General features: G+C 33.8%; 1 protein-coding gene across 1 annotated transcript; it reads right to left on the bottom strand.

Annotated features, from left to right (window-relative positions):
* Positions 1 to 3616: 3616 nt before the first annotated feature.
* Positions 3617 to 6664, bottom strand: LOC137653595 (uncharacterized). Its single transcript, XM_068387131.1, has 2 exons — positions 4278 to 6664; positions 3617 to 3750 (listed from the first exon to the last, which is right to left on the bottom strand). Exons 1-2 carry the CDS (start codon positions 5485 to 5487, stop codon positions 3689 to 3691), a joined length of 1272 nt encoding a protein of 423 aa, XP_068243232.1. The 5' UTR covers positions 5488 to 6664; the 3' UTR covers positions 3617 to 3688.
* Positions 6665 to 10164: the final 3500 nt, after the last annotated feature.

A 10164-nucleotide genomic window follows, 5' to 3' on the forward strand; every position in this document is an offset into this window, starting at 1 on the left:
GTAATTTTTACAAATATTGAAAAAAAAACAGAAATTGGTAACCGCAGTTAAATACCCAATATACCAATAACTACGTCGTATCTGACAAAAACAAAGTCATGCATGGGTAGCCAGATCATCTAGACACACTTTCCAACACTAAACAAGCAAAAGTTTTACGACACTATTTGGCAATATCTTACGGAAAAATGACTTGGCAAAAAAATGAAAAAAAATGAAAAAGGGGCACTCGCGGTAAAATGGTCTTCGTGGTGATGAACGACATTTTAACTAAAAAAAAAAACATGCACATGGTAGCCAAACAATCCACCAAGACTTTCCACAACTGATAACCTATACAAGTTGCACCATTCTACGACAATTTCATAATACGTAATAACTTTGATAATTATGCAAACTACCTCAGAAGGGTAAACTCGGACGCGAACGACCCCGACGCGTCTCAGAAATCGGGGAAGGAGTACAGCTACAGCAATGCACATCTGGACACTACTAGAGCGTGTAGGGGAGACACCTCCTGCAGGTCGATCACCCACAAATTCAGTCACAGGGGTGAGTCACGTGAGAAAATCCTGTTTTTTTTTTGACGCTCGGGGTCGCAAACGACCCACCGTACCTATCCAGGGTTAATCAAGGATTATGTACAATATATACAATTTATTGCTGATTTAGCGAAAACTAGATGGCGCTGGAGCGTTTGCTTAGCGATGGCTAGATGGCGCTGGAGCGTTTGCTTAGCGATGGCTAGATGGCGCTGGAGCGTTTGCTTAGCGATGGCTAGATGGCGCTGGAGCGTTTGCTTAGCGATGGCTAGATGGCGCTGGAGCGTTTGCTTAGCGATGGCTAGATGTCGCTGGTGCAACAGAGAAGTAGTCAAAATAATATTTTCGTAATATTCCCCCTTGGTTAGAGACTGCTTATCTGTTGGAAAATACAATGTATGAAGTTTTATTCTGGACTCAAAATACTTTCTCTTTCATTCGAGACATGGCATCTGCAATAGTATTAGCTGTTCCAGGTATCCTCACTACTTTAACATTTGATGACGAAAGGATATATGACCATCTAAGTAATTTAAGATTGGACAGCCTAGCTTTCTCCAAAAAACAAAGTGGTAAGTGGTCAGAAAATATAATAGTTTCTTTCTGTCCCTCAATGTATGGTTTAAAGTGAAGTATGGCAGAAACTATGCTATATAACTCCTTCTCTATGGTAGGCCAGTTTAACTGTGATCCAGTGAAGCGTCCAGAGTGGTAAGCCACAGGAAAAAGTTGATGCAAGTGAGGCAGGGTGTTGTCATCCTTGCCAATATTCTGCAGTAGCACGCTACCATGTCCATAATTACTGGCATCTACTTGAAGATAAAAAGGTTTATCAAACTCTGGTGCCCTAAGAATAGGATAAGATGACATTAATAATTTCAGTTGGTGAAAAATTTCTTTATGCTGATTAGTCCATTCAAATTTTTTCTTGCTCGAGGTAAGTTCAAACAATGGCCCCGTAATACTAGAATAATTTGGACAAAACTTCTTATAGTATCCAGTCATACCCAAAAATGTACGTAAAGACTTTTTGTCATGGGGTGTTGGATACACCATTATAGATCTTATATTAACCTCTTTAGGCAATACCTTACCACTACCTACTTCATGACCTAAGTAAGTTACAGTAGCCTTACAGAAGTTACTCTTAGAAAGATTTATGGTAAGATTGGCTGCTCTTAATCTCCTAAAAACTTCTTCCAGGAGTTGGAGATGTTTTTCCCAAGAGGAGGTTGCTATCACAATGTCGTCTAAATATGCATATACTCCTTCAAGTCCTTGAGTCACTGTCTGGATCATCTTCTGGAAAGTAGATGGGGCGTTACACATTCCAAATGGCATGACATTATATGAAAAGAGTCCAAAAGGCACTATAAAACTTGAAATATCTTTAGCTCTCTGTTAGTTGAATTTGATAATATCCTTTCATAAGGTCAATCTGAGTTAAGTATCTAGCATCACTAATGGCATCTATGATATCTACTATTCTAGGTAATGGATAAGAGTCTTTAAGGGTAACTGCGTTTACTTTCCTATAATCTGTGCACATCCGATATTTGCCATTGGGCTTCTTCACCAACAAGCAAGGAGAGGCCCACGGAGAGGAACTTGGCAAAACCAGATTGTTTGCCAGTAGATAATCCACTTCCTCTTTCAGAATAGCCAGTCTGTCTTTAGAAACTCTGTAGTAGGACTGTCTTATAGGTTGCACATCAGTCTGGATAGCAACATCATGTTTCACAATTGTACATTTCCCAGGAGTATCCGAACACAGATCGTTATATTGCTGGATAAGTTCTACCATTTGTTTCTTTTTGTCATCTGCCTCAAGATCCAGGTAGGAAGGGAGGGACTGTAGGATTTGCGAGTTCTCAGAGTCCTTCCATGACATCACAATTTCATCCGATAAAGATTTTTCTGCAACAGAATTGTTATCAGATTCCATTAGGGGTAGAGATTGTACAACAGCAAGGTTACATACTTCCTTTGATGGCGATCTTACATAAGGTTTCAAAAGATTTACATGGACTACCTGAGAAGATTGTCTTTTATCTGGAGTCTTAATCAGGTAGTTAACTTTAGAAATTCGTTTAGCAATTACATAAGGTCCCATGAATTTCTCACGTAATGAATTACCAGGAATGGGATGATACACCAATACCTCATCACCAACATTAAAACTTCTTACCTTTGCTTTCTTATCATACAGATGTTTCATACCTTCCTGTGCCATTTGCAGATTACTTTGAGCAAATTGCAGAAGCTTACTCAATCTCCGATTCAGTGATGCAAGATATTTCGATGCATCAAACCCTTCTCCCTTTCTATCACCCTGAAGAATTCTCTCCTTTATAGAAGTGAGTATGGTGCGTGGTCTTCGTCCAAACATAAGTTCGAAAGCACTGATGTTAGTAGATTCATTGCGAACACTACGCAATACATACATTAATAGGTCTAGATCTTCATCCCAGTCCTTTCCCGTCTCGAAGATATACTTCCTCAGTAAAGCTTTCATTGTCTGATGAAATCTTTCTAGGGCTCCATTGGTCTGAGGATGGTAAGCTGAGGCCAGAACATGATTAATTCTAAACAGTTTCAATGTATCTCTAAAAACCTTACTGGTAAAATTTGTTCCACGATCACATTGTATCTCTTTTGGAAAACCAAAGATAGTAAAAACATTTAGCAATTTTTTAACAATTGTTTTTGATGCTATATTACGTATTGGAATGGCAATAGGGAACCTAGTAGTGGGACATAGTATAGACAGTATATACTCATTTCCTTTACTAGTTCTATTTAAGGGACCTACACAATCTATAATAACTTTATCAAAAGGAACTTTTGGTACAGTAACAGGTATTAATGGTGCTGGAGGAACAGACTGATTGGGTTTACCTACCAGTTGACATGTCGAGCAAGCGTTTACAAAGTTTCTTACATCCTTTTTCATACCTAACCAATAAAAATCTTCTGCCAGTCGCTGATAAGTTTTGGTGATTCCTAAGTGACTATCCACCGAGTGTGCAATCTCTAGAAGGGCTTTGCGGTGCAACTCCGGAACCACCAGTTGCTGTTTGTCCCCCCAATCGTCTTCATACCGCAGTTTAGGAGAACGAAAATGTCGTAGAAGGATTCCCCTTTCCTTATAAAAGTAAGGAGACTTCTGATCCTTCTCTGGTTGATCGATCACCTTCCCAAATAATGACTGTAAAGATTCATCTTTAAGTTGGTCATTAGCAAATTTATTAGGAGTAATATCTAGTAGTTTAATAGCATTTTCAACCTGTTCAGAAGCACAATTTGAAAGATTAAGGTCAGGATTATTAGTTGTTCTTTTAGACCTGGTTACCACCTGACATTGTTTTTCATTAACCTCGGGAGAGGTGATTAGTAAATTGCTAAAAACTGTCCCGTGGGCCAAGTCATTGCCAATCAACACATCAATATCCCTGCATGGAAATTCCTTTTCATTTAAGGCTACTTCTACTGATCCGTCATAGTACGGGCATTTCATTTGTATAGTTACCAATGGAAACACAGTTTCATGTGACAAATCCGAGACTGCTACATACCGGCCTGTAGCCTTTGCTAATCATTGAAGTTTTGGGCTTATGAAAGTTTGCGATGAAGCAGTATCACGCAACATAGTAACCGTTTCGTCCCCAACAGTTCCTTTGCATTTGAATATATCAAAAACAGTCTCACTTTCTACACAAAACATAACTTTCTTACCTCCAGGTGAAGTTACGTTAGAGGTCGGATGTCCTGTATTCGGAGAAGTGTGCTTGCTTGGAAAATTCTCCAAAGCTTTAGCTTTTTGCCGAGATTGAGCTACTTTGCATTGAGGCTTATCGCAGTCTTGGATCAAATGGCCAGTAGTCCTGCAAAAAGTACAGTAAATATCTACATTATCATTTTTAGACTGACCCGAGACTGTATTTACCCGTTTAGTCTTGTGAATAAGAAAATACTCATCAGCCAATATTGCTGCTTTCTTAGGATCCTTTTCTTGTCTTTCTTTAATGTACATTGATATGTTAGCTGGAATTTTCCGAAGGAACTCCTCCAAAACAATTAGTTCTTTAAGCTTTTCAAAGGAAGTAACATTTTCTTTATCAATCCATTTCTCAAACAGCTTAACTTTTAAAGTAAAAAATTCCAAGAAAGTTTGCCCAATACCTTTATTTGAATTTCTGAAATTTTGCCTATAACCCTCCGGAGTAATACTGTAGGCATCTAACACAGCTTTCTTTAAGATTTCGTAATTTCTTTCTGTAATCATTTGAGCACAAATTGAAGCTGCCTTACCTTTAAAGGAAGTCCTAATTAGTAACACCCATTCAGTCTTAGGCCATTTTAATGAAGCGGCGGTATTTTCAAAAATTGAAAAGAAGTTCTCTGGGTCCTGTTCATTAAAGATGGGAATCAATTTCCTGGCTTTAAACACGTCAAATTGCTCTGGAAAATCTTTCTCTGCTTTCCTCTCACTTAGCCTTATTTCTACCAATTGTCGTTCTAGTTCCAGTTTCTTCTTATTATCAATTTCTTTTTCAATTTCTAAATTTTCTAGACGAACCTTTTCGACTTCAATCTTCATTCTCTCTCTCTCTTTCATGAACTCTAGTGAAGCTCTTTCTTTAGCTATTTCAGCTTCAGCCTTTGCTCTCTCTAACTCTATCATTAACTTCAAGGTTTCAGCTGTGGGTTGAGGAGCTTTCTCCAATGCTAAAGGCCATACCATTTTTGCTTCTTCCTCCGATATATAACCCTTATCGACTAACTTTGTCAATACCAGTCCCAGAATCTCTTTCTTAACTGCACCTGCAGGAACAACAACATCGTGGTCTTCCGCAAGTTTCAGTAACTCTGCCTTTTTAGCATACCTCAACGCTCCTAAATGTTCTTTAGGGTCTGCTGAAAAATCTAATGCGTTAAATGACATATTGGCAACTATGATATACACCTATCTTCAGCACATTTATGGTACAGTTTTGATATCCACAAAACAAAGCAAAATATTCAATAGCAATTAAACATTGAAAAATACGTTAACATGTAACTATAAAGTGACCAATAGAAAAGATTTGTGATATAGAGTTGGAAGGTTGATAAGGGTTAGCTACTCCCTAGTGAAGAACTTCCATCAAATATCACTACAAAAATGAAGGCTTATTTGCCTTTGTGGCTTTCAAAAGCCAATGGAAGTGACCCAGATCAATACTAGGATGGCCAAAAAGAAGCCGTGATACCTCATAAAAATGCTTAAATGGGTACGTATCTCTAGTATGCTAGTGAACACATAAGATATTTAGCATAGCTTAAATACCTGATTATTTGATGAGCCTGGCTTACCCAAACGCTGTATGTGGTCCTCCCGCTGGTGCCACAATCATTCACCCACAATAACCGTTGATACACAAATTACAATATGTCACTCAAGGGGGTCTAATATTGTTTAAGGATTTTCACAGCACAGCTTAAATTTCAATAACAAATTGGGCAATTGGGGCACTTAAACTATATAATATCAATATTCACAAAGAATCAAAATTAACACGATCCCGGTAAGGCCCCCACTGTCACGTTCCTCATATTCTCATTTCCAGATTTAAAACCTTCCTCCGAGGAATGCGAACTGTACCCTCAATGGCCCCAATGTTCTTACCACTTCAGTTCTTAATTTATTCGTCAACAGCTACTGTAGATAAATAATGCAACACCAACGGGAAAAGACACTCAAGAATGAATGGCAATACATTTATAAACAGCTTAAGTATAAACTAAAATAACACTTTACACTTTGGTTGGGTAAACCAGACTGCTCTAGATTTAAACAAATGGGAAAAAGTAAACTTATATGCTTAATCAAGGATTATGTACAATATATACAATTTATTGCTGATTTAGCGAAAACTAGATGGCGCTGGAGCGTTTGCTTAGCGATGGCTAGATGGCGCTGGAGCGTTTGCTTAGCGATGGCTAGATGGCGCTGGAGCGTTTGCTTAGCGATGGCTAGATGGCGCTGGAGCGTTTGCTTAGCGATGGCTAGATGGCGCTGGAGCGTTTGCTTAGCGATGGCTAGATGTCGCTGGTGCAACAGAGAAGTAGTCAAAATAATATTTTCGTAATAATATATATATATATATATATATATATATATATATATATATATATATATATATATATATATATATATATGTTTTTTCAGCTAATAACTAGTGGTTTGTCAGGAGTTCTTTTACATAAATATCCCTATTCTTTTATAGGCTTTTTATATCTTTCTGCATCTACTTAAAAAGAAAACAATGATAAAACAAAATATTTAGAAAAGACCATTCAATAAATACGTGCCAAAAAGCATAGAAGGTTACATGAAATATTGAACTAAAACTGATTCCCCCTTAATTTGACCTCAATCTGTAACTCTTGGCGTAACCGAGTTAATATCAGCAATATGATTAACTACCTTAACGATGTTTGGTCTTCATACTAGAAAGTGGAATGAAGGAAGCTGGGAATAAAGCAAAACGTTTCACAAAACGTTCATGTACTCAATTCTCTTGGGACTTTCACTGAAAGTTATGAAATTTAGGTTATGTTATACAGTCTGAGTGGAAGTATTTAGTAAATATATTTTCTTTCTTATTAAATGAGCACGAGTGTTTACCAAAGCCAATAATTCATGACTCATGAATGCTATCTAGTAATGTATACTATCTTTTAGATTCTACTCAATTTTTGAAATAATTGTGTAGCAGGATATGTAGTAGGATCCCCGGATAAAAGAAAATGAGGATTGTATTTAAGACTTGAGAGCCAATGATTATGCAATTCATTAAGTTTGTTTACATGCATATAACCGGGTAATCTAGCTTATACATTTAGGGTTATGCGGTTATGGATTTTCCTTGATTGTCATTATTATTATTGTTATTATTGTTATCAATGTTATTATCATTTTTTTTCAACTTTAGTTTAAAGAGTGTTTTCTACATTCCAAAGTGCCCTAAGAAGGCATATTGATTAAGATGAATATTGATATTTGATAGATACGTGATACGACTAAACAAGAATTGAGGCTACTTGCTGAACAGGAAAGCATTTGCATTAACTTTGAACTTCTCCATCTTTCTGTATTTACCTTATAAAAAAATACACCAACTTAGATGGAACATGGAGAGAACGACAGAACTCCACAATACACACAAATACAGACATGCATTCAAATACACAGACAACATGCGCCATTTAACTGTTTCCTGCTTCCTAGATGCTTATATCTCATTTTAATGAATATGTATATTTTCTTATATTTTTTCTTTACTCTTCTTTTTCTAGAATCTCTTTCCTATCATCTAGATATCACTTCTTACTCTTTAGACTCTCGAATCTTATATTCCTTTCAGAAAGGCAACATTTCATCCTCTGGTCTTTCCAAAAGAATGAAACATCTCAAAAGGTTCCTATGTGTCCTTTCACGTATACTAATTCATTCAAAAGATTGATATTTATCCATTCACCACTCCCATTGATAGAATCCTGGTCCATTCCAATTTTATGCTCCATACACTACGAAAACCGTTCATCTCTACAGTTTCTACATTTCTCTTTTATTGATTTGCATTCAAGTCATAAATACTTCCTACATTTCTTCCTTTGCTTTACTTGATATATCTGAGGCTTCTACTATACTCGCAGCGGTGCCCTTTTAGCTCCGAAAAGTTTTCGGAACACTGATTGGTTAGAATTATATTGTCCAACTAATCAGTGATCAGGAAACTTTTCCGAGCTAAAAGGGCCCCCCTGCGAGGCGGTGCAAATATGCCTCACTAAAAAGAAATTGACTATATTATTGTATCAATATTGTAGTTTTATTACAATTCTACAAAACAGTTTGAATTTCTACTACATAAATATATGTGATTCACCAATATCTAAAAATTTCATGCCTTTGATAGATTGATCAAACAAACTCTTAAAGCCACATTCATCTAATTAGACATTTGATTACTTGATAGGCATTCCTGATCCAATGTCCCTTGTAATATATGAATTCACATAAACACACAAACACACAAATATATATGCAAGGGATATAGAGATTTCATCAATTGGGGGAAAAAACGATGACCAGTAAGGACTATTAAGAAACTTAGAAAGTGAGGTCAAATTAAAAAGTAGTTTTAGATATTTTTTTAGATATATTTTAGCCGAAAGTGAATCGAATATCATTTGAAGGAAAGCTATTTAAAAATGGCTATAATCAATATAGGAATATAAGGATATCTATACATACATATACACACACACACACTCATATATATATATATATATATATATATATATATATATATAAATATATAAATATATATATATATATATATATATATATATATATATATATATATATATATATATATATATATATATATATATATATATATATATATGAATATATATGTATGTATATATAGATGAATATGATATTAAAACACTTGAGGGTATCTATAAAGGAAATGCAGAAACTCTAGAAGTATATAAAGATACTGAGAAAATTTCTAATAAGAAAGTAAACAGGAAACCCCATCTCCCCTAAATTATACCCAACATGTCGAAAGTAACTGTTTAAGAATTTACATTGGGAAAATGTAGGAATTACCATTTGGGGGAATATATTAACAAGTTAATATTTGCAGATGACATAGTTCTTTGGCTGAAAATGAATGTAAAAACTATAAGATAATGTTCAATGAAAGTGCAGACACAACAGTTGACGGTTATGGACGAACTTCTGGTGATTGATTATAAATAAACATACTTAGGACAGATAGTACACGAACACACAGACACACAGACACACACAAACACCACACAAACCTACCCCCCCCCACACACACACATATATATATATATATATATATATATATATATATATATATATATATATATTATATATATATATAAACTATAAACACAGATATATATATGTATATATGTATATATATATATATATATATATATATATATATATATATATATATATATATATATATATACATATATATATATATAGATAGATAGATAGATAGATATGTATATATATATGCATATATATAAATACATACATATATATATATATATATATATATATATATATATATATATAAATATATATATATATATATATATATATATATATATATATATATATATATACATATATATATATATATATATATATATATATATATATATATAAACTATAAACACAGATATATATATATATGTATATATGTATATATATATATATATATATATATATATATATATATATATATACATATATATATATATATATATATATATATATATATATATATATATATATATATATAGATAGATAGATAGATATGTATATATATATATATATGCATATATATAAATACATACATACATATATATATATATATATATATATATATATATATATATATATATATATATATATACATATAGATATATATATATATATATATATATATATATATATATATATATATATATATATATATAAGCATATATATATATATATATATATATATATATATATATATATATA

This window comes from Palaemon carinicauda, chromosome 14 (genome assembly GCF_036898095.1).
Source record: "Palaemon carinicauda isolate YSFRI2023 chromosome 14, ASM3689809v2, whole genome shotgun sequence".
Classification (NCBI taxonomy): Eukaryota; Metazoa; Arthropoda; class Malacostraca; order Decapoda; family Palaemonidae; genus Palaemon; species Palaemon carinicauda.

What these genes read in the sequence shown, in the direction of transcription:
- LOC137653595 (XM_068387131.1), bottom strand. Translation starts at nt 5,487, where the DNA reads ATGTCATTTAACGCATTAGATTTTTCAGCAGACCCTAAAGAACATTTA. An exon ending in TAACGTAACTTCACCTGGAG is followed by an intron (nt 3,751 to 4,277) that starts GTAAGAAAGTTA and finishes GAATCTTTACAG; the next exon opens with TCATTATTTGGGAAGGTGAT.